The sequence below is a fragment of the Oryx dammah genome, unplaced genomic scaffold, assembly GCF_014754425.2.
Source record: "Oryx dammah isolate SB20612 unplaced genomic scaffold, SCBI_Odam_1.1 HiC_scaffold_6, whole genome shotgun sequence".
Taxonomy (NCBI): domain Eukaryota; kingdom Metazoa; phylum Chordata; class Mammalia; order Artiodactyla; family Bovidae; genus Oryx; species Oryx dammah.
In genome coordinates, this window is record NW_024070190.1 from 35,745,194 (window position 1) to 35,770,669 (window position 25,476).

At 37.5% G+C, this 25,476-nt stretch overlaps 1 protein-coding gene across 2 annotated transcripts in view; it reads left to right on the plus strand.

The window, feature by feature from the left end:
• Positions 1–25,476, plus strand: part of CTNNA3 (catenin alpha 3) — a 1,846,273-nt gene that overhangs the window by 160,703 nt on the left and 1,660,094 nt on the right. For both annotated transcript variants that reach the window (XM_040242231.1, XM_040242230.1), the window contains exon 5: positions 12,975–13,094. In XM_040242231.1, coding sequence (XP_040098165.1) covers positions 12,975–13,094 — 120 coding nt within the window. The remainder of the gene's footprint in view (positions 1–12,974; positions 13,095–25,476) is intronic.

Genomic DNA, 25,476 nt, shown 5'->3' on the forward strand with positions numbered 1-25,476 from the left:
ACTTTAACCTCTGAGCTACCAGGAAAGCCCAAAATACATGGTAAAAATACACAATATAAATAAATGGAAATTGTGATAACAATAACATAAAGTGTGTGTATGTGTGAGAAGTAACAGTGTAGAGTTTTTAATTGAACTTAAGTTGTTACCAACTCAAAACAGATTGCTACAAGATTATTTTAGGTAGATCCAAGGTAACCACAAAAGATACTAAAGAAGTTACACAAAAGAGAAAAAGAAAGAAATCAAAGCATATCAATACAGAAAATCCCCAACAAAACGTAAAGGAAGATAGTAAGAGATGAAAAGACAAAATATAGAACAAGACAGGAAAAAGAACTAAGAGATTGACAAAAGCAACTGATTAAATGGCAATAATAAATACCAAGGATCTCTTCTGACCATAATGAAGTGAAACTAGAAATTGACAACAGAAGGAAAACTGGAAAATTTACTAATATGTGAAATTATATGACATATTTTTGAACCATTAGATCAAAATTGAAATAAGAAAGGAAATTAGACAATTCCTTGAAACAAGTGAAAATGAAAACACCAAAACTTACAGGATATAGCAAAAGTAGTACTAAGAAGGAAGTTAGATAAATCCCTACATTAAAAAAGAAGAAAGTTCTCAAGTAAAGAACTTAACTTTAGACCTAAAAGAGCTAAAAAAGAAGAACTAAGCCTGAAGTTACAAGAATGAAGAAGGAAGGAAATCACAAACATTCAGTTCAGTTCAGTTCAGTTCAGTCGCTGAGTCGTGTCCGACTCTTTGTGACCCCATGAATCGCAGTAAGCCAGGCCTCCCTGTCCATCACCAACTCCCGGAGTTCACTCAGACTCACGTCCATCGAGTCAGTGATGCCATCCAGCCATCTCATCCTCTGTTGTCCCCTTCTCCTCCTGCCCCCAATCTCTCCCAGCATCAGAGTCTTTTCCAATGAGTCAACTCTTTGCATGAGGTGGCCAAAGTACTGGAGCTTCAGCTTTAGCATCATTCCTTCCAAAGAAATCCCAGGGTTGATCTCCTTTAGAATGGACTGGTTGGATCTCCTTGCAGTCCAAGGGACCCTCAAGAGTCTTCTCCAATACCACAGTTCAAAAGCATCAATTCTTCGGTGCTCAGCCTTCTTCACAGTCCAACTCTCACATCCATACATGAGCACAGGAAAAACCATCACCTTGACTAGATGGACCTTAGTTGGCAAAGTAATGTCTCTGCTTTTGAATATACTATCTAGGTTGGTCATAACTTTTCTTCCAGGGAGTAAGTGTCTTTTAATTTCATGGCTGCAGTCACCGTCTGCAGTGATTTTGGAGCCCCCCAAAATAAAGTCTGACACTGTTTCTACTATTTCCCCATCTGTTTCCCATGAAGTGATGGGACCAGATGCCATGATCTTCATTTTCTGAAAGTTGAGCTTTAAGCCAACTTTTTCACTCTCCACTTTCACTTTCATCAAGAGGCTTTTTAGCTCCTCTTCACTTTCTGCCATAAGGGTGGTGTAATCTGCGTATCTGAGGTTATTGATATTTCTCCCGGCAATCTTGATTCTAGCTTGTGTTTCTTCCAGTCCAGTGTTTCTCATGATGTACTCTGCATAGAAGTTCAATAAGCAGGGTGACAATATACAGCCTTGACGTACTCCTTTTCCTGTTTGGAACCAGTCTGTTGTTCCATGTCCAGTTCTAACTGTTGCTTCCTGACTTGCATACAGATTTCTCAAGAGGCAGGTTAGGTGGTCTGGTATTCCCATCTCTTTCATAATTTTCCATAGTTTATTGTGATCCACACAGTCAAAGGCTTTGGCGTAGTCAATAAAGTAGATATAGATGTTTTTCTGGAACTCTTTTGCTTTTTCCATGATCCAGCGGATGTTGGCAATTTGATCTCTGGTTCCTCTAGCAGAAATAAATGAAATAGAAAATAGGAAAACAAGAGAAGAAACCAATCAAACTAACAGTTGGTATTTTTTTAAAAAGATAAGCAAAATTGATAAACTTTAGCTGCTGCTGCTGCTAAGTCACTTCAGTCATGTGTGACTCTGTGCGACCCCATAGACGGTAGTCCACCAGGCTTCCCCGTCCCTGGGATTCTTCAGGCAAGGACACTGGAGTGGGTTGCCATTTCCTTCTTCAATGTATGAAACTGAAAAGTAAAAGTGAAGTTGCTCAGTCGTGTCTGACTCTTAGTGACCCCATGGACTGCAGCCTACCAGGCTCCTCCATCCATAGGATTTTCCAGGCAAGAGTACTGGAGTGGGTTGCCATTGCCTTCCCCAGACAAACTTTAGCTAAACTGACTAAATAGAAGAGATAAGATTCAAATCAATAAAATTATAAGTAAGAAAGAATACATTACAACTAAAGTCACAGGAATAAAGAATGATAATAGAAGACTACTATGAATAATTATATACCAACAAACAATACTTGGAAGAAATGTATAAATTCCTAGAAACATACAACTTACCACCAAGACTAAATCATGAAGGAACAGAAAGCCTAAACAGACCTCTGACAAGAATAAAGATTGAATCAATAATCAAAACCTCCTAAAAGAGAAAAGCCCAGGGTGAGATGGCTTCACTAGGGAATTCTACTTAATATTTAAAGAAGAATTAATGTCAGTACTTCTGAATCTCTTCCAAACTGCTGAAGTAGAGAGAACAATCTCAAACTCACTTATGAAGGCAGATAAGAATACCATAAGAAAAGAAATTATAGGCCAATATCCCTAATGAGTATAGATGCAAAAATATTCAAAAATATGGACACACTGAACTCAATAGTTTAATTAAAAGATGATACACTATGATCAAGTGGGTTTTATGTGGTATACAAGAATAGTTTAACATATGAAAATCAATTAATGTAAAACCAGCACATGAACAGAAGAGGCGCCAAAGCCTTTGACTGTGTGGATCACAACAAACTGTGGAAAATTCTTAAAGAGATGGGAATTCCAGACCAGCTGACCTGGCTCCTGAGAAATCTGTATGCAGGTCAAGAAGCCACAGTTAGAACCGGACATGGAACAACTGACTGGTTCCAAATCGGGAAAGGAGTACGTCAAGGCTGTATATTGTTACCCTGCTTATTTAATTTATATGCAGAGTACATCCTGTGAAATGCTGGGTTGGATGAAGCACTAACTGGAATCAAAATTGCCAGGAGAAATATCAATAACTTCAGATATGCAGATGATAGCACCCTTATGGCAGAAAATGAAGAACTAAAGAGCTTCTTGATGAAAGTGAAAGATCGAGAATGAAAAAGTTGGCTTAAAACTTAACATTCAGAAAACTAAGATCATGGCATCTGGTTTTATCACTTCATGGCAAATAGATGGGGAAACAATGGAAAGACTGAGGGACTTTATTTTATTGAGCTCCAAAATCACTGCAGATGGTGACTGCAGCCATGAAATTAAAAGACGCATGCTCCTTGGAAGAAAAGCTATGGCCAACCTAGACAGTTTGTTAAAAAGTAGAGACATGACTACCAACAAAGGTCCATCTAGTCAAAGCTATGGTTTTTCCAGTAGTCATGTATGGATGTGAGAGTTGGACCATAAAGAAAGCTGAGTGCTGAACAATTGATGCTTTTGAACTGTGGTGTTGGAGAAGACTCTTGAGAGTCCCTTGGACTGCAAGGAGATCCAACCAGTCCACCCTAAAAGAAATCAGCCCTGAATATTCATTGGAAGGACTGATGCTGAAGCTGAAACTCCAATACTCTGGCCACCTGATGTGAAGAACTGAGTTACTGGAAAAGTCCCTGATGCTGGGAAAGATTGAATGCAGGAGGAGAAGGGGACGACAGAGGATGAGATGGTTGGATGGCATCAATGACTTGATGGACATGAGTTTAAGTAAGCTCAGGGAGTTGGTGATGGACAGGGAAGCCTGGCTTGCTGTGGTTCATGGGGTCAAAAAGAGTCAGACAAGACTGAGCGACTGAACTGAACTGATAATGTTATCATTTCAGTAGATGCAGGAAAAAGTTTTACATCATTTTATGAAGAAAACTCTCCAGACACTAGGGCTAGAAAAGTTCCTCAACATAATAATGTTCATATATGACAATCTCACAACTTAAACCATACTTAATGTTGATAAACTGAGAGCTTTTCATCTAGGATCAGGAAAAAGAGAAGGATGTGAACTCTCACCAGTTTTATTAAACATTGTATTGAAAATCATAGCCACAGCAACGTCAACTGCATTTCTGTACACTTATGATGAACTATCTACAAAGAATATTAGAAAAATAATGTCCTTCTACAATACTACCAAAAAAGAATAATTTACCTAGGAATAAGTGTGATGAAGGAGGTGAAAGACTTGTACTACTGAGAAAACTATAAAACTTTGATGAAAGAAATTACAGAAGACAGAAATAGAAAGACATCCTGTGTACATGGATTGATAGAATTAGTATTGTTAAACACTCCATATCCAAAGTAATCTACAGATTGAAAGCAATTCCTATTAAAGTTCCAATGGCATTTTAAAAACAGAAATTTAGAAACAACTCTGCAATTCATATGGAACCACATCAAAACCCCAAATAGCCAAATCAATTCTGAGAAAGAAGAACAAATCTGGATGCATCACATTACCCTATTTCAAAAATATTACAAAGCTACAGTAATTGAAACAGTATGGTACTGGCATAAAGACAGACCTATAGGCCAGTGGAATAGAATGGGAGCCCAGAAATAAATCCACGCATGTACAATCAACTAATCCTCGATAAAGGTGCCAAGAATATACAACTGGGAAATGATAATTTATTCAACACATGATGTGGGAAACTGGATATTCAGATACAAATGAATGGAATTAGACCTTTATTTTATACTACACACAAAAACTAACCAAAAATGGATTAAGGACTTAATTGTAAGACTTAAAACTAAAATTTCTAGAAGGAAACATCAGGGAAAATCTTCATGACACTGGTCTTGGCAATGATTTTATGTATATGACATTAGAAGCACAGGTAAAAAAAACAAAGATAATCAAGTGGAGCTACATCAAACTAAAAAGCTTCTGCACTGAAAGGACACAATCAACACAGAAAAGGCAACCTATGGAATAGGAGAAAGTATTTGCAAATCATATATCTGATAAAGGGTCAATATCCAAAATATACAAGGAGCTTTTGCAACTCAGAAACTAACAATCCAATTAAGAAATGGGCTAACCACAGAGCAACTAAGCCCGGGCACCACAATTATTGAACCCGAGGCCCAGAACCCAGGAGCTGTGACCATGGAAGCCTGCATACTTTAGAGCCCACGCTCCACCACGGCTTGTGCGAGAAGCTCCTGCATGAGAAGCCTGTGCAGTGAGACTAGAGAGGAACCCCTATTTGCCACAACTAGAGAAAAGCCTGCACAGTAACAAAGACCTAGCATAGTCAATAAATAAATAAAAAAAGAAATGGGCCAAGAACTTGAATAGGTATTTATATTTCTCCAAAGAGGGCATATAAACACCCAGCAAATATGTGAAAAAAAAATGCATAGTGACAGTGATCATCAGAGAAATGCAAATCAAAGCCACAATGAGATATCGCCTCATACCTGTCAGATTACTATTAATAATATTTTAAAAAGACAAGCATTAGTAAGGATGTGGAGAAATTGGAACCCTTGTACACCATCAGTGGAAATGCAAAATACAGTGACATTAAGTGATGTGAAAGTCATTCAGTCATATCAGACTCTTTACGACCCCATGGACTATACAGTCCATGGAATTCTTCAGGCCAGAGTACTGGAGTGGGTAGCCTATCCCTTCTCCAGTGGATCTTCCTGACCCAGGAATTGAACAGGGTTTCCTGCATTGCAGGTGGATTCTTTACCAACTGAGCTATCAGGGAAGCACTAATACTGTAGTATTTTCCATACCATGGAAAACAGTACAGAGGTTTCTAAAAAAATTAAAAATACAAATATCATTTGCTCCATCAATTTATCTTCTAAGTGTTTATTCAAAAGAATTGAGATCAGGATCTCAAAGAGATAGTAACACTCTCATGTTCATTGCAACACCATTCTTTAAAGATTGGGAACAACCTATATGTTTACAAATAAATGGATCAAGAAAATGTAGTATATATGCATGGTGAAATACTGTTCAGCATTAAAAAAAGAAGGAAGGAAATTCTATAATATGTAACAACATAGATGAAGACATTATGCTAAATAACCTAAACCAGTCACAGAGAGATAAATGCTGTATGACTGCACTTATATGAGATATCTATAATAGTAAAAATCATAGAATCAAAGAGTGGAATGGTGATTTACAGAGAGTAAGGGGGAGAGAGAATGGGGAATTAGTGTGCATAAAGTTTCAGTTAAGGGAAGTGAATAAACTAGAAATCTCAGAATGTTGTACCTGTAGACAGCAACAATATATTGTATACTTAATTTTTTTGGAGCATATATCTTATGTTAAATGTTCTGCCATATTAAAATTAATTAAATAAGCAAGTTTTGTAGCAATATTGAAGAAAAATCTAAATAATGTATCTTTTCTTTCTATTTCCTTCAAAAATCCCTTGCTGAGAGATTCTCAATAAATAATTACTGGATTACTCCTTTGTTCAATCCTCACTCCTACTGAATACTCATGAGTTTAATGACAGTGATTTCATACTTTTACGGAACTTTAAAATTTATAAAGTGGTTATTTATAAAGTGGTAATCTGTAAAGCTGGAGCAGGCAATGGCAACCCACTCCAGTACTCTTGCCTGGAAAATCCCATGGACAGAGGACCTGGTAGGCTACAGTCCATGGGGTCGCTAAGAGTCGGACATGACTGAGCGACTTCACTTTCACTTTTCACTTTCATACACTGGAGAAGGAAATGGCAACCCACTCCAGTGCTCTTGCCTGGAGAACCCCAGGGACAGGGGAGCCTGGTGGGCTGCCATCTATGGGGTCACACAGAGTCGGACACGACTGAAGCGACTTAGCAGCAGCAGCAGCAGCAGCAGCAGCAATCTGTAAAGCTAAATTATATGCTTTGTTTAGAGCAAGAGCTATTTTTTTCCTCTCCGTTTCATGCATGGCTTGCATGTTACCAGGCCAATATTAAATATTTGTTGAATGAATGTCTTCTTTTTCCTCAACTGATTTCACAACAATTTTATAAAGTAAGAAGGCAGGGACAACTTCTCCCATTTTATAGATAACACAATCAAGAATTGAAGTAATAGTGACTTGTCCCAAGGTATAAAATTATTAAACGGCACAGCAAGGACTTGTACCCAGACTTCAAGAGCAATGTGCTGTCAACACTACAGGATTATTTCTAATTCAGATTTCAAGCTCAATTTTGTTCTATGTTCTTAATTTAGTTTTGGTTATCATTCCTTACAATAAAAAAATCATTTTTGATATATGTGTCCTTTAATTTTCAGCTTTAGCTGTAAGCTTTCCTTTCAAGAGTCATATTATCCTATAAATTCATTTGGAAAATATGAAAGTCAGTGGATTAAGTTCAGAAAATGAAATAATTTTTTTCTTAATAATACTTCACTTTGGTTGCTCTGTCATTGCCGTATTGAAATAGGGTAGATTAGACTTTCTTATGCTCAAAACATTTTTTGCTCTAAACATTAATATTTATACAGCATTAATATTTATTCTTTGAATATTCCTTCCTTCTGCTTTAGTTTCCAGAATCTTTTGGACTATTTCACACTGACATTTTAGGGACACTAAGATCACACTTAGTGATTCATTGCTTTCAACCAGGTACTTACTGGATACTTTTTTGTATACATAATGCTGTGAGTATGGAATTCCTTTTTATGTTACAAGTAACACTTAACATCTTCATTCAGTCGTGTCCGACTCTTTGAGACCCCATGGACTGTAGTCTACCAGGTTCCTCTGTCCATGGGATTTTCCAGGCAAGAGTACTGGAGTGGGTTGCCATTTCCTTCTGCAGAGGATCTTCCCAACCCAGGGATTGAACCTGGGTCTCCCACATCATAGACAGACGCTTTACCGTCTGAGCCACCAGGGAAGTTCTCAATATTTTATACAAATGCACAAAATATTAAATAAGGGAAAATGACAACTGATGAGCTGGCTGTTCTTTTGGAGCAGTGCTACTCAATATTTTTTCATTATAGGAATTAGTAGGCTGCTGGAACTGTGGAATTATTTGATTCTATTGATCTGACTACAAGAGGAAGCCAGGGCATTGGCAGTGAAGTCCAGGGAAGCTTTACTTGCTCTGGATGCATTTTCTCCTGCTGTTTCAGCTGGTTTCTTCTTGTCCTCTTTCTCAAATTACTCCATGAATCTACATAATTTTCATGAACTCATTGAATGGGTAGTTTGTGTAGAACATTGGCTTAGATTTATTTAAAAATATGTTGTCAGGAAAAGGAGGAAAATGTATTTGGGAAGAGGGAATGCTGAGTCAAACTAGATATTTTCTTTTCTGCCACACTCATGCTTCTCTTTTCTGCAAAACAGATTTTCAGTTATTTTAATGGGATAGGAGCAATCATGGCCTCTGTTGTTTTATTTTGTGGATTCTTACTATTATAACTTCTGACCAAAGAGGAATTTGATAAGAAAACACTGGATATGTGTTTACAATGCGTACTTTTGATGGACAATACTTACTTTTTGGTTTTAGAGATGCTGTTTGCATCATCTTCGTCTTGTCTGTTGTGTGAAATTTGGTTAAAGTAGTCAGATTGGACGGAGAAGGCAATGGCACAGTCCTCTTGCCTGGAAAATCCCATGGACGGAGGAGCCTGGTGGGCTGCAGTCCATGGGGTCAATAGGAGTTGGACACGACTGAGCGACTTCACTTTCACTTTTCAGTTTCGTGCATTGGAGAAGGAAATGGCAACTCACTCCAGTGTTCTTGCCTGGAGAATCCCAGGGACGGGGGAGCCTGGTGGACTGCCGTCTGTGGGGTTGCCCAGAGTCGGACACGACTGAAGCGACGCAGCAGCAGCAGCAGCAGCAGTCAGATTGGACAGAATCTGGATTTCTGTCTCAGTACAAGAGGCTATTTTAATGTTCAGTTTTGACAGTTTTATAACATACCTAAAGTATAGATTTGTTTTGGATTCAAATTTATTCATTGGGATTTTTTTTAAGTTTGAATTTAGTTTGCAATGAGTTAAAAATATTAACATAGGATAAATTCAGTGTTCAACAAATTATTAGGGATTCTTCAAAGTTTGCACTCAAAACTTTGAACAGGTAAAATCCAGAAATATTAAAATTTCTTAAATTAATCCTGCTTCCTTTCCCAGCTTCAATTGAGAGATCTTTATTGAGAAGCAGTAAAGATAATGAAATTCAGTTCAGTTCAGTTCAGTTACTCAGTCGTGTCCGACTCTTTGCGACTCCATGAATTGCAGCACGCCAGGCCTCCCTGTCCATCACCAACTCCCGGAGTTCACTCAAACTCACGTCCATCGAGTCAGTGATGCCATCCAGCCATCTAATCCTCTGTCATCCCCTTCTCCTCCTGCCCCCAATCCCTCCCAGCATTGAGTCTTTTCCAATGAGTCAACTCTTTGCATGAGGTGGCCAAAGTACTGGAGTTTTAGCTTTAGCATCATTCCTTCCAAAGAACACCCAGGACTGATCTCCTTTAGAATGGACTGGTTGGATCTCCTTGCAGTCCAAGGGACTCTCAAGAGTCTTCTCCAACACCACAGTTCAAAAGCATCAATTCTTTGGCACTCAGCTTTCTTCACAGTCTAACTCTTACCTCCATACATGACAATGGAATTACAGTGTACTAAACTAATGTAGAATATCTCAAGAGGTCTGTTTGGGTGATCAAGCACAGTGGCCTATTGGAATAAAACTTTTCAAAACAAGATAACCTCAAATCTCTTTAAGTAAAATCTGAACCTTAACTTTTGTCTTATTTTTATCTTTTGTACTTCAGCTTCACCTGTAAGGTGGAATTAATACTTTAGTATGTTTAAGTGTATATGTGAGCAGATGGGAATGGGATATGTTTAATAGAGATCTAACTTCAAGTTACATTATAGATTTTGTATGACCGCTCCTTGATAATTATGTGTTGTTGTAAGTGAAAAAAACTGCTTAAATGAACATAGTCTGAGTACTTGGAACTAGTTAGTGTCAATAAATGGAGGATATAGATCCTAATCTCCACATTATGCAAGCTCCCACTGTTAATGAAAACATCTTGTGGGGATGTATCATTACTGGATTTCCCTTTTTTTTCTTTGGTAATGGACATATTACCTGGAAGTATTGGTTTTCATGTTTCTTATTTTGAAGCCTTACAAATGTGTTTACCCTAAAGTTACTATTTGGAGTTGCATAAAATTCACAAAGAACAATGTGAAGAAGAGATAGTTAAGAAATAAAGCTAATATCTTAGGAAAGAAAAAATGCAGAGGATAAGGAATGTTTTAAAACTGAACAGGTTGATTGGTAAAAGCTTATATGAATTCATAGATAAAATTTCTAAATTGTTTAGAATCTCAGATCTGGTATTAGTTTCATTTAAACATAGTGAGAAGAAACCAAGAAATGGGCAAGGTACAGAAATGATCATACAATATGATAAATAGCTAATATACAGGTCATTAAAAGTATGCTAAAAGAAATTTGTTTACTATGCTACAAAAGGGGAAAATGAACAGACTTTGGCTATGTTTAAACTGATGGGTCAGTTCCCATTTAAGGCTCTGAAAACTCCTTCAAGACCCAACTCAAATTCCTTCATGTCTTCTATATGGTCTGCGTCTCTCCAACAGTATCAGTGGGTTTTTTTCTATTTTACCACATTACGTTTTTCTCCTTTTTTGCACTCTTTTTACTACTTTGCCTTGTGTTAAAGTTAATGGTAGAGTAGAAAGAGTGTAAATATTAAAACCTAGTTCTATTTTAAAATATATAGATATATCAAATCACTACATTGTATACTAAGAATGATATAGTATTGTAGGTCAATTATACTTCAAAAGCAAGCACAGAAAAAACCCCTAAAATTTGTATGTATAGGGAGATAAGATTTGTGATTACCAGAGGTGAGGTGTGGTGGGAGGGGGAATTGGACAAAGGTAGTCAAAAGGTACAAACTCCAGTTATAAGATAAATAAGTACTAGAAATGTGATGTACAACATGATAAATATATTTGACAATTATGTTATATATGAAAATTAAGAGTAAATCTGAAGAGGTCTCATCACAAGGAAATAATACTTTTTTATATTTCATTTATTTTGTAACTCTGTGAGATGATGGATGTTTACTAAACTTACTATGATAATTATTTTGTGATGTATGTAAGTCAAATCATTATGCCATACTCAGCTTATACAGTGCTCTATGTCAGTTATATCTCAGTAAATCTGGGAAAAAGATATCATTCGGCTTAATAAAAGCTTTTGTGATTCTTAGGAGAAAGGCATAAAGAAAGAAAAGCCAGATTAGAAGAAAAGGCCAAGAGAAATAAAAATTAAGGAATTATTGTTTTATGAATTAAAATTATGTATTATTGAAAAATAAAACAGCTTAAACTTTCTGAGTCTCAGTTTACTTACTTTTAGAATGGAGGAGAAATAGGAACTCCTGTGGTTCTTGTGAAGCTTAAATTGAAAAGGATGAAGTAACTGACACTGTGTAGGCATGCAGTAAATGTCAGTATCTTTCCTGTTTTTGAGTTTCATGTCTAATTTCCTTGGTAGTCTGTAAGTTATTTTAGAAATATGTTTTATATTCATAGTGCTTTGTGTATAGTAGGCTCTAAAAGATGGTTTGTTGAATTTAGTTTATTGTCCTGATGTGAAAGTTTAGCATTATTTCCTATTTCTTTTTCCTCTGTCACCCTGGATTGAGATAAATATGTTACTTTCATGAAATTAAGGATTTAATTCAGTAGAATGCCATTATATTGTGACTTATTCCACAGAGTTTGAAATAGTAAGGGTCAAATCATTTCCCTGGAAACTTAATTATATTCTATAAAATTTTATTAGCCTGTCTCATAGCATTATAGTTACAGTGGAATTCTGGTGTGTTTAAGATGGTGAAGTCTCTATTTAGAGATCTTTATCTAATGGCACACATTGAGAATATGGGAAATAAATGACATAAAGAGAGTAAATGCAAATGTCTTGCAAATGGTATTACTTTGACATTTTCAATCGCTAATCTTCTAAAGTATGTTCTAATTTACTAAAATAAACCAAGAATTCAATTTCTTGTGTGATCTTTTTGCTTAACTAATTATTAGTAGCAGAACACTATTCTGTGATACACTGCAATTTGTCTCCTTTGTGTTTATGTAGTCTCTGACTTAAAAATGAATGAAAGCATTCTGATTCAGCAGAATCAATTTAATAACATGTCTATTATGGAGCAGAAATGAATAAGTGTTTGCTGAACATGCTACATATGCTTCGATCATCAAAACATTCATTTTTCTTTCTTCTCAAAATATAAGATCTGAGAGATCCTCCTGGCTGAAGTTTGTTGGGTACCTGTTCTGCATAAGTGTTTCTATAGAGACAAGTGGGTACTTTTACATAAATTTGTTTCCATGATTGGGATGTGAGAGATTTTTTAATATTAATACTTTCTCATTATTATTGGAAATTATACATTCATTGTAATTTTTTTCTTTAAGGGTAGCATTGTATCCTAAACCGTGAAAAGTTAAAAAAAATTTAAATTCTGTATATTCTTTTGTTACGATGAGGACTAAACAAGTTTCTGATTCATGAAGTAATGTTGCTAGTACTTAGCATGTAGTTTCTAATTCTTTATAATTTTGTCTCATTATTTAATTTAAGGGCATTTGTTATCTCTGTATTATGAATGGGAGAAACTGAGGCTCACTATTGACCGTTTGTCTGTGTTAGCTGGTTAGGAATTTGAGAAAAATCTGCTGCTATCCTAATGATTTACTTTGTTTTTGATTTCAGTTTCAAAGGACATTTGAATCTCTTAAAAATGTTTCCAACAAATCTGACCTCAAGAAAACCTACCAGAAGCTTGGGAAGGAGCTTGAAAATCTGGACTATTTAGCCTTCAAACGTCAGCAGGTAGGGCTCAGAGCTCTCCTTGGTAGAGGATATGAACACTTTAAGTCTTCTCACCTTTCTGCCTGTCAGAGGTTTAGGTGGGTCTGGGGAGACTTATATTCTAATGTTTGAGGCAGAAATAAGTTGTGCTGTGTGGTGCTGACCTGCTGTGTTCATACTTTTTTTTTTTTTGCAGCATTCAGCATCGTCCTTGCTTTTAGATGTGCACTTTGGGGGTTTCCATGTGTGTCCTTATACCTTTCTTAAAGAAAGCTGCTGCTGGTTTGTGAGGGTTCAGCTATCCTTTGACAAAGGATGCTTTAGTGACATAAAGGGAACATCTATGTGGCTTGAATAGAAGGCTTTTATATTTGACAGGGGAATACGTGAGGAGAAAAACTACCTCAAGATTGAGAAAGGATGTGAATGTACATACAGAATTAAAGAAGGGAATCATAAATATGCCTTTTTTTTTTTTTTTTGTTTAGTTTAGGTTTAGTTTTCTTGTTTGATCTCTGAAGCTTAGTAAGTTTGCCAAATATGTAAGGTTGAAGGAAAACATGCTTTATAAACACAAGTGTTTTAGCCTCTTTGTATAGACCACTAGACAAATCAGAGCCCAAATAGAATTTTATACCGTTGCTTTTAGAATTGGTATTTTGTAGTATTAATAATCATTAAATTCTCTGCAGTTTCTAAGATATTGCCATAGTAGGTAGCTACTTTTCTCAAACTGGATCTCACCCAGGTTTTCACAGCCACTAGGTGTCAGGATTGTCAAGCTTTTACTTGGGCTGAATGTTTATTCCAATCAGAACAACCAGTTAAATGTTTAAATTATGTTGCATGAAATTTGGGAATGTGCTCAGTGATGGATGGAGTCTAGAAAAATGAATAAGTGGCTGACTTGCATGGCCAAGCATTGAGTCCATTACTTACGAGACTTGCCTATTATTCTGGCAGATGGTATGGCTTTCTTGATATGGCCTAATTTACAAATTTTGCGTCTTTTGAAAGGGGGATTTCAAAGTAATATGTCCTATATAAACTATATGAAGTCAACATAGTATGGTCTAGAAATAGTGACTTGAAAAGAGAATTGTGTTCTAGGGTTTGCTTTATCACAGACATTACATGGGTATTTAACCTTCTCATAGTCTTATTTTCCTTGTTTTGAAGAGTGTTTGGGGCAAATGCAGTATCTCTGCACATACCTTAATTCATGTGAAAAAGGATACCATATCCATTTATTTCTTTATTCTTGTATTAGTGATGGCCGATGTATTAACACACGTAAAAGAAGCAGTCACAGTTACTGAGAACTACTCCAGTAAGCTCCCAAATGATACTGCTTAAAATTCATACTGTGAATCACTGCTCCAGCCTATGTAGTTTAGTACAATTTTGTTTCCAAGAGCCATATTTTACCACTGGGGGGGACTGGAGTTGGCAGGCAGTAGTCACTGTCCTCTTCTCTTATCCTTTCTCATTAGCACATTTTCAGTGATTAGATTCCTCCATTAGCTAATTGTGAATCTGGAAAATTGTGAATACTTCAAGAGCAGAAAGGCAGAACTCTGGGAGAATGGCATTGAAAACAGACAGGTAGAGTGCATGTGTATGTGAGGAAAAGATGGACACTTAGGTGTTTGTATATGTATACATATGTATATGCATATATAAATCATATATGCTGTTTATTAGATGACAACTGTATGCCACATAGTGTGATTAGAACATTTATGGATTAGATCATTAAATGCTTATAACAATGTAATGAGATTGGCTTCACCATTTTACAGTTGAGAAAATTGTTTAGAGAGTTAAGTAACTTGCCTAAGGTCATTGGAGAAGTAAAGCTGACCTTCCAGTAGAAATCAGTCTGACTCCAAACCTGGGCTGTCCCCAATATCCCTGCAGAGAGACAAACTGGAGGGATAATAAAGTGAGGCATTCTAGGTATATGGTATGAAGGCAGTTTCAGGAGAGCCCAGATCTGGGACTTAAAGAGACATTTGAAAAGGGACTTCTGATGTGAGGCAGAAAACAGGGGCAGTTCTTTCCTCCTCTCTCTCATGCAAATTGTGCAATATATATAAAAACGCAAAAGGACTTTTGAAAGAATATCTTCAGACAGCTAAGAAAATATGTAAAACTCTATTTTTTAATGTTTATTATTTTATTTGGCTGCATTGGGTCTTAGTTGTGGCACATGGGATCTTCATTGCATCATGCGAAACTTTCATTGTGGCCCATAGTCTCTCTAGTTTGGTGTGAGAGCTCAGTTTCTCCGCAGCATGGCATCTTATTAATAGCTCCCTGACCAGGGATTGAACCCACATCAGCTGCATTGCAGGGTGCATTGTTAACTACTGGACAATGAGAGAAGTCCCTAAAAGTTTATTTTTGTAGTCTTGGGGTGTTATATCTAGTAATTCTAGTTCAAGAAAATTTATTCGCATAAGGCAGTTTTTTAAACTTGAAATGTCAAATTCTTACCAAATAAACTTACCTGCATGTATAGCATATTGTCACCTCTTTGTTTTACTTGGTTCTGTCTTTCCCTGTATCTAGCAATCATTTTTTTTTTTTTTTTCTTCTGTCTGGAAAAGATGGAAGGGGAATTGGAGGGAAGGGGAATTGGAGTGAAGTGGTCAGAAAAAGGATGGTAGAGTAGAAAGTCAGGGATCAAAGAGTAATAAAAAAAGAGGGAAAGGGGGTTTTAGGAATAAGATGAGAGGGATAAAATGTTGGAAATGAAACTATACTTGGTTTCATATTATAAGCATTTAGTAGGTTAAAGCATTGGTTTCTGAAGAATTTTTTTTAAAAAGTCTCAAAATAGAAAAAGGGAAAATAAGAGGATTGCAAGAAGACATACTGAACAAGGGAGGTGGCAGGGAAAAGACAAACTTTATTTCCCATTAGCTTCCAAATGTATCAAAGCTTCCTAGAAATTTGTAATATTAACGCAGTTCTTCTGTACCAAGCCACAGAGGTATTGTGTTTACTGGATGGGCAGGGTTTAAACAGTCAGAATATTAGCTTTTTTCTGACTTGGTGGGATTTGCTTTCATGTCCTTGCTTACTCGCTTAGTCATGTTTGACACTTTGCGACCCTATGGTCTGTAGCCCACCAGGCTCTTCTGCCCGTGGGATTTTCCAGGCAATCATACAGGAGTGGGTTGTCATGCCCTCCTCCGGGGATCTTCCTGACCCAGGGATCGACACCTGTCTCTGTCTCCTGCATTGGCAGGCCGATTCTTCACCACTAGGGCCACGAGGGAAGCCCTAGCCTACACCCCTACTCCCTGTAACGTCCCCCAAACCTATGAACACACACTATACGTTTCTCCTACTGGAAAAGATTCAGGTCTCTGTAAAACTGTGGGTCAGCAAGAAAGCTTCTGCCTTATAATGCAGGATGCTTTGTACCAGAGAATTAGTCATGCTTTGTTCCCTGGTCCAGCCATATTTATCATTTCTTTTTGTGACAGAACGTAAGCTCCATAAGGGCAGGACCTTGTCTGTCACCTTCAATGCTGTATCTTCTGCAGTGCTCACAACAGTATCTGACCCATGACAAATAATCAATAAATACTTGTTGGTACTTTTATCACTATGAAGAGGGAAGTATGCCAAAAGTTTTGGTCTCAGATTATAGGCAACTAAAATTGATATGTTTTACTGCACTTTTAAAATACAGAAGGATATTAACCCTTAGGCTTCCTGAATGCCAAACGCTGACATATTGCTTCTTGCCGTATGTCTTATTTAGGTTTTCTCCTAATATATTCCATTTTCCATCTATTTCTTTAAACGAACACAAAACATCAAGGCTACCTTATCTATGTATTAAGAATTCCCAATGAACTATAATTATTTTCTTGGATTCTTTAGATTTTATTTTATGTCCCTTTCTATGATGTTTTAAAGATCATTTTGAGAGATTTCTTTCCCTGAGCCAGATATGACCCAGGAATACCTCGCTCTATTCTTTTACCTTTTTTTTTTTCTAATGTGGATTGGGGGCGATGGTTATAGTGCTTTGTCTCCTAGGTGTAGATTAGCTTTGCCCTTCCGTTCCTTTTGTTTCCTTTCCTTTCCTTTCCCTCTCGGTCTCCTCTCCTGGTGGTTATTCCAGGATGAATCTGTCTGAAGTAAATGGATGCCAAAGTCTTCTTAACCGAAGAATCTGGAGACTTTGAGTTTTTACTGTATCTGGAGATGCAATCTTCGAATTTATCTGCTTAGACTGCTTGGTTTTTATCCTCCTGGTTGATGATATATAAAAGTGGTACTAGCAAGACTGAGCTATTATGTAGAACCCAGGTTTATGTATTAATTTGAGAGCTTATAAATAAAGAGATTTTCTTGGGGGTTTGCTTTTTGGAATAAAATAAAGTTTGATATTCTGGTGGTGATTTAGTTGCTGAGTTGTGTCTAACTCTTGCGACCTTGTGAACTGTAGCCAGCCAGGCTCCTCTGTCCATGAGATTTCACAAGCAAGAGTACTGAAGTGGGTTGCCATTTCCTTTTCCAGGGGATCTTCAAAACCCAGGGATAAAACCTGGGTCTCTTGCACTAAAGGTGGTCTCCTGCATTGCAGGCAGATTCTTTACCAACTGAGTCAGCAAGGAAGTCCTATTAATACTTATAATATTAAAAATAACATTATAAGACACATCATGTTTCCAGAAGCTTCTGAGGTCCTTTGGTATAAAGTTGACATTATTAAGTTGAACTTTTTGTAGACTAAAGCACATTTACACACTGATGAGAAAATATATAAAATTAAAATGTACTTCAGATACATATTCATGTTGGAACACATCAGGATCTCTGAATTCCCTCTTGTCTCCCTGATCATGGCATGCTATTCTTGCCTTCTGAACTTTTCACAGGGTTCATAAACTTGATGTTTATAATATCTAGCCCTTTTATATTTATTTAATTAATTACTAATCTTCCTTTAAAGCCAAACTGAAGTGTCTTCTTTATGACACTTTATCCTATGGCTTTCAGTCAGTATGTAAACTTCCTTCTTTGTCATTGTTAGCTTTTATCAGTGTCATGCAATTTAACATCTGAATGATTCAACATTCATTGAAGATCCTTGTAGTACAAGTTAAAGTGTGGGCCTGTGGTCAAGCAAATCTTGTTAGATTATGTATACTGCTTTAGGCACTGTAGTTTCTTCTTTTAAAAGGTTAGGAAAGTAATACTGTTGGGAGCCAGCGTGAGGAACTCCGCCCATGGCAAAGGTCATGAGGAAGGAAGCCTGGCATCGTGATCAAGCCTCAGGAAACCCCCTGTTCCCGAGCATCTACCCCCAAAACCAGAGTACTTTACGGGGAGCTCTCCCCCATAACAATTTCTCTCAGAGAAGGAGTTAACTTGTAGCTCCAGTTAATAAAAATTCCTGGGCGTGACAAGGGTGTTTCAACTTACGAACTCTGAAGGTTCTCTGGCCTGCCTGATCAGGCTGGTCCGGCCGCATGTGATTGTTTACAGCCTCCCAATTGTGAGAGCCACGGGATGTTTTAAAACTTTCTAAATACAGACTCTTTTGAGAAGTTAGAAGATCATTAGTATAGTATTAGTGGGTCGATTAGGAACTATATTGGTGAAGGGTTTTTTCTTCATTTGTCGTGCCAATAATTACTGCTAATTCCCTGCCCTGGGTGTGACAAGTATTTCTCAGGTCAAACCTCTCTGACCATAAACAGCACAGAGAGTTTGGAGTATCAGCATAGGGCTTTTTTCACTGATGAGTCAATGATTGCCATCAGGCCTCCCTGTCCTTAGGCACCTGGGAATATATTAATCAATGTATTTGGAATATAGAAAAGGAAAGAAATATAGTAGTTTTTTGATGTTAGCAATACTAGACTTTTTGAGTTAATGAATCTTCTCTTTTGTTATAGATCACTGTACTTTGTTATAAATCACTATGCTATGTAAAAATGTAACTTTATCACTATCTTAAGACAAAATAGATCTTAAGGGGAACACTGGTGAAGAGTTTACATTTGTTGAGCCAATATTTGCTGCTAAATCTCCATATTCCTGCCCTTATAATGAATATAACTAGCATAGAAGAGAAATAAGTATTAACCTTTAAGATTAATCATGTTAAACCTTAGGTTAAGTAAATTCCTTTCTTGATTGTAACTCACTACACCCTCACCCTATAGGAATGCAACTTTATTTGGAGGGTGGCACCTGATTTAAGAAAAAATCACCCCTGGAAAAATAAGTTTTCTGGTTAACTGACCGGTATCAGAAAGGGCCATAAAATGTCAGCAGACCTCATGGCCAGATGATGAAACTCATAAGACCTTTGTATAATTTTATATGAAGCACCTGATTGTGACAAGGGTCAGGTCTGCTGACCCCCGCCTGACTCTGTATTCATCCCTATGTATAACAAAAAGGTATATAAACAAACCTGAAAAATAAAGAAATTGAATCAGTTTCTGGAAAGACTGATTCCCCCGTGTCGTTTCTTTCTTGCTCCCTGCTTTCCTGGCTGAATTCCCATCTGAAATGTGGGTACTCACCAAGCCTGCTAATTCTGCCTTGGCTTCTGAGATCAAACCGGGGAGGCCTCAGTGCCTCCTCTCCTTTGGGAGAATGGAAAGACGCCTTTGGCCTACGTAGGTGGTGACTTGTATTCCATGTAAACCAGGTATTCAGCCTCTTTTCTCCATTAATTCTCCTACTACACTATCTGTTTCTAATCTCCCTCTATATCTGTAATTAAGTTTTTTCCAGGACACCAATTCCGTCCCCACTTTCAAATTACCCTGGATCCACCAGGGCTGGACCCCGGCATAATACCTAACTTATAACCTGTTTTGATAAGCAATATATAAAGTGTAAACTACATCAGTTCAGTTCAGTTTAGTCGCTCAGTCGTGTCCAACTCTTTGTGACCCCATGAATCGCAGCATGCTAGGCCTCCCTGTCCATCACCAACTCCTGGAGTTCACTCAGACTCACGTCCATCGAGTCAGTGATGCCATCCAGCCATCTCATCCTCTGTCGTCCCTTCTCCTCCTGCCCCCAATCCCTCCCAGCATCAGAATCTTTTCCAATGAGTCAACTCTTGCATGAGGTGGCCAAAGTACTGGAGTTTCAGCTTTAGCATCATTCCCTCCAAAGAAATCCCAGGGCTGATCTCCTTCAGAATGGACTGATTGGATCTCCTTGCAGTCCAAGGGACTCTCAAGAGTCTTCTCCAACACTACAGTTCAAAAGCATCAATTCTTCGGTGCTCAGCTTTCTTCACAGTCCAACTCTCACATCCATACATGACCACAGGAAAAACCATTGCCTTGACTAAACAGACCTTTGCTGGCAAAGTAATGTCTCTGCTTTTCAATATGCTATCTAGATTGGTCATAACTTTTCTTCCAAGGAGTAAGTGTCTTTTGATTTCATGGCTGCAATCACCATCTGCAGTGATTTTGGAGCCCCCTAAAATAAAGTCTGACACTGTTTCCACTGTTTCCCCATCTATTTCCCATGAAGTGATGGGACAAGATGCCATGATCTTTGTTTTCTGAATGTTGAGCTTTAAGCCAACTTTTTCACTCTCCTCTTTCACTTTCATCAAGAGGCTTTTTAGCTCCTCTTCACTTTCTGCCATAAGGGTGGTGTCATTTGCATATCTGAGGTTATTGATATTTCTCCCAGCAATCTTGATTCCAGCTTGTGCTTCTTCCAGTCCAGCGTTTCTCACAATGTACTCTGCATATAAGTTCAATAAGCAAGGTGACAATATACAGCCTTGGCGTACTCCTTTTCCTATTTGGAACCAGTCTGTTGTTCCATGTCCAGTTCTAACTGTTGCTTCCTCACCTGCATACAGGTTTCTGAAGAGGCAGGTCAGGTGGTCTGGTATTCCCATCTCTTGAAGAATTTTCCACAGTTTATTGTGATCCACACAGTCAAAGGCTTTGGCATAGTCAATAAAGCAGAAATAGATGTTTTTCTGGAACTCTCTTGCTTTTTCCATGATCCTGCAGATGTTGGCAATTTGATCTCTGGTTCCTCTGCCTTTTCTGAAAACCAGCTTGAACATCTGGAAGTTCATGGTTCACATATTGCTGAAGCCTGGCTTGGAGAATTTTGAGCATTACTTTACTAGCGTGTGAGATGAGGGCAATTGTGCGGTAGTTTGAGCATTCTTTGGGATTGGAATGAAAACTGACCTTTTCCAGTCCTGTGGCCACTGCTGAGTTTTCCAAATTTGCTGGCATATTGAGTGCAGCACTTTCCCAGCATGATCTTTCAGGATTTGGAATAGCTCAACTGGAATTCCATCACCTCCAGTAGCTTTGTTCGTAGTGATGCTTTCTAAGGCCCACTTGACTTCACATTCCAGGATGTCTGGCTCTAGGTGAGAGATCACACCATCGTGATTTTCTTGGTCATGAAGTTTTTTTTGCACAGTTCTTCTGTGTAGTCTTGCTACTTCTTCTTAATATCTTCTGCTTCTGGTAGGTCCAGACCATTTCTGTCCTTTATCGAGCCCTTCTTTGCATGAAATGTTCCCTTGGTATCTCTAATTTTCTTGAAGAGATCTCTAGTCTTCCCCATTCTGTTGTTTTCCTCTATTTCTTTGCATTGATTGCTGAGGAAGGCTTTCTTATCTCTTCTTGCTATTCTTTGGAACTCTGCATTCAGATGCTTATATCTTTCCTTTTGTCCTTTGCTTTTCACTTCTCTTCTTTTCACAGCTATTTGTAAGGCCTCCTCAGACAGCCATTTTGCTTTTTTGCATTTCTTTTCCATGGGGATCGTCTTCATCCCTGTCTCCTCTACAACTCACGAACCTGTACAATGTCACAAACCTGACACAGTGTGGTCTGCTGGAGAAGGGAATGGCAAACCACTTTAGTATTCTTGCCTTGAGAACCCCAGGAACAGTATGGATACTGAAAGAGGAACTCGCCAGGTCAGTATGTGCCCAATATCTACTGGAGATCAGTGGAGAAATAACTCCAGAAAGAATGAAAGGATGGAGCCAAAGCAAAACCAATACCCAGTTGTGGATGTGACTGGTGATAGAAGCAAAGTCCGATGCTGTAAAGAGCAATATTGCATAGGAACCTGGAATGTCAGGTCCATGAATCAAGGCAAATTGGAAGTGGTCAAACAGGAGATGGCAAGAGTGAACATCGACATTCTAGGAATCAGCGAACTAAAATGGACTGGAATGGGTGAATTTAACTCAGATGACCATTATATCTACTACTGCGGGCAGGAATCCCTTAGAAGAAATGGAGTAGCCATCATGGTCAACAAAAGAGTCTGAAATGCAATACTTGGATGCAGTCTCAAAAATGACAGAATGATCTCTGTTCGTTTCCAAGGCAAATCATTCAATATCACAGTAATCCAAGTCTGTGCCCCAACCAGTAACATTGAAGAAGCAGAAGTTGAATGGTTCTATGAAGACCTACAAGACCTTTTAGAACTAACACCCAAAAAAGATGTCCTTTTCATTACAGGGGACTGGAATGCAAAAGTAGGAAGTCAAGAAACACCTGGAGTAACAGGCAAATTTGGCCTTGGAATGCAGAATGAAGTAAGGCAAAGAGTAATAGAGTTTTGCCAAGAAAATGCACTGGTCATAGCAAACACCCTCTTCCAACAACACATGAGAAGACTCTACACATGGACATCACCAGATGGTCAACACCGAAATCAGATTGATTATATTCTTTGCAGCCAAAGATGGAGAAGCTCTATACAGTCAACAAAAACAAGACCAGGAGCTGACTGTGGCTCAGATCATGAACTCCTTATTACCAAATTCAGACTTAAGGTGAAGAAAGTAGGGAAAACTGCTAAACCATTCAGGTATGACCTAAATCAAATCCCTTATGATTATACAGTGGAAGTGAGAAATAGATTTAAGGGACTAGATATGATAGAGTGCCTGATGAACTATGGATGAAATTTCCTGACATTGTAAAGTACATATATGCTTTAAATCCTTTAAAATACATAAAGAAATCAATATTTTAGGGACTTAGCATTGTGCCTGGCATGTGGTTAGTATAACTGTCTTATTATGGTGTTGTTTTTGTATAATTCTCATCAGTCTTCATCCTAGATGGTTGGTAAGTTCCATAAGGATATGCTCTCTTTCATATACTTTTGTACTTCATGTAGGGTTCAGCACTGTTATGAACATATGAGATATAATGGTTTTGGACATATGTAGCAGTGGTTAGTGATCTCTGTTATAAAAATGTTGATACCTTTTGAAAAGGGAATTGCAGTATTTGGTTCTATTGTGTGTGTGTATATGTGTGTGTGTGTTTTAAATATGTATACTTTATTGAAGTATAGTTGACTTACAATGTTTCAGGTGCACAGCAAGGTGATTAAGTTATATAAACACACATATATTATTTTTGAAATTTTTTTCCATCATAAGTTATTACAAGATATTGACTATAGTTCCCTATGTTATATAGTAAACCTTTGTTGCTTGTCAGATATCTATTAAATCTAGCATTCTATTCATACTAAGTGAAACAAATGGAATCAAAATGTCATAATTTTTTTATTTAGGCAAAAATTCATAGGTTTTCTATAATATATATTATAGATATTTATATATATATATGTATAAACAACTTTTCTACTACACTTGATAAAGTCTTGAGAAAGAATAAAAAAAAAAAGAGAAGGGATGGATAAATTGGAGAACATAAACTAAATGAAGGGACTTCCTTTGTGGCTCAGAGGGTAAAGTGTCTGCCTACAAGGCAGGAGACCCAGGTTCAATCCCTGGGTGGGGAAGATCCCCTGGAGAAGGCAATGGCAACCCACTCCAGTACTCTTGCCTGGAAAATGCCATGAAGGGAGGAACCTGGTAGTCTACAGTCCACAGGGTCGCAAAGAGTCAGACATGACTGAGCCACGTTACTTCAAACTAAATGAAATGGGAGCACTGAATATGAAATAGAAAATGTGAAATAAACTAGATAAAAGTAGAAGATTCTCATATAGTCCAGTTGTTTTTAAACATGACTGCTCATTAGAAACATATCTGGAACTCTGGAGGAAAAAAGCAAAACTTGAGCATTTGTATTTTTCAAAAATTTTCAAGATAGTTCTGATATGTTTCTAGATTTTAAAAACTGATTACAGGTTTTTATGGTAGATACTAGTTTTGGTGGCATAGAGTTCTATTTTTCTGTTGACCAATCATGATACAGTGTTATTAAGTGAATAACAGTTATGTAATCACAATAGTAAAAGATGTTTATCAGTTTTCAGAATCAATAGCCAGACAAAAAATAAAAGATAATTACAATTGCAAGTCATAATGGGAACATGATTAACTTAACAATATAAAATAATTACATACAATTTGGGGTCAGGCAGAGTGATGTGGTAAGTGGAAGTGCATACGTGCACATGTTTGCATCCACCCAGCCAGTCTATGTCTTTTGGTTGGTACATTTAACCCATTTTCATTTAAGGTGATTATTGATATGTATGATCCAGTTACCATTTTCTTAATTGTTTAGGGGTTATTTTCTGTAGGTCTTTCTTTCTCTTGTGTTTCCTGCCTAGAGAAGTTCCTTCAGCATTTGTTGTAAAGCTGGTTTGGTGGTGCTGAATTCTCTTAACTTTTGCTTGTCTGGAAAGCTTTTGATTTCTCTGTCAAATCAAAGGAGAGTCTTGCTGGGTAGAGTTCATGGTTGTAGGTTCTTACCTTTCATTGCTTTAAATATGTCATGCCATTCCCTTCTGGTTTGTAGAGTTTCTGTTGAGAAATCAGCTGATAGCCTGATGGGAGTCCCTTTGTATGTTACTTGTCATTGTTCCCTGGTTGCTTTTAATATCTCTGTCTAATTTTTGTCAGTTTGATTACTATGTGTCTCAGTGTGTTCCCCTTTGGGTTTATCCTGCCTGGGACTCTCTGTGCTTCCTGGACTTGGCTGACAATTTCCTTTCTCATGTTTGGGAAATTTTCAGCAATTATGTCTTCAAATATTTTCTCGAGTCCTTTCTTTCTCTGTCTTTTCTCCTTCTGGGACCCCTATAATGCCAATGTTGGTGCATGTAATATTGTTCCAGAGGTCTCTTAGTCTTCCTTCCTTTTCATTCTTTTTTCTGTATTCTGTTTTGAGGCAGTGATTCCCACCATTCTGTCCTCCAGGTCATTTATCTGTATTCCTGCCTCAGTTATTCCGCGATTGACTCCTTCCAGTGTATTATTCACCTCTGTTTGTTTGTTCTTTAGTTTTCCTGGGTCTTTGGTGAACATTTCTTGTATCTTCTCAACCTTTGCCTCCATTCTTTTTCTGAGATCCTGGATCATCTTCACTATCATTATTATGAATTCTTTTTCTGGAAAGTTGCCTATCTC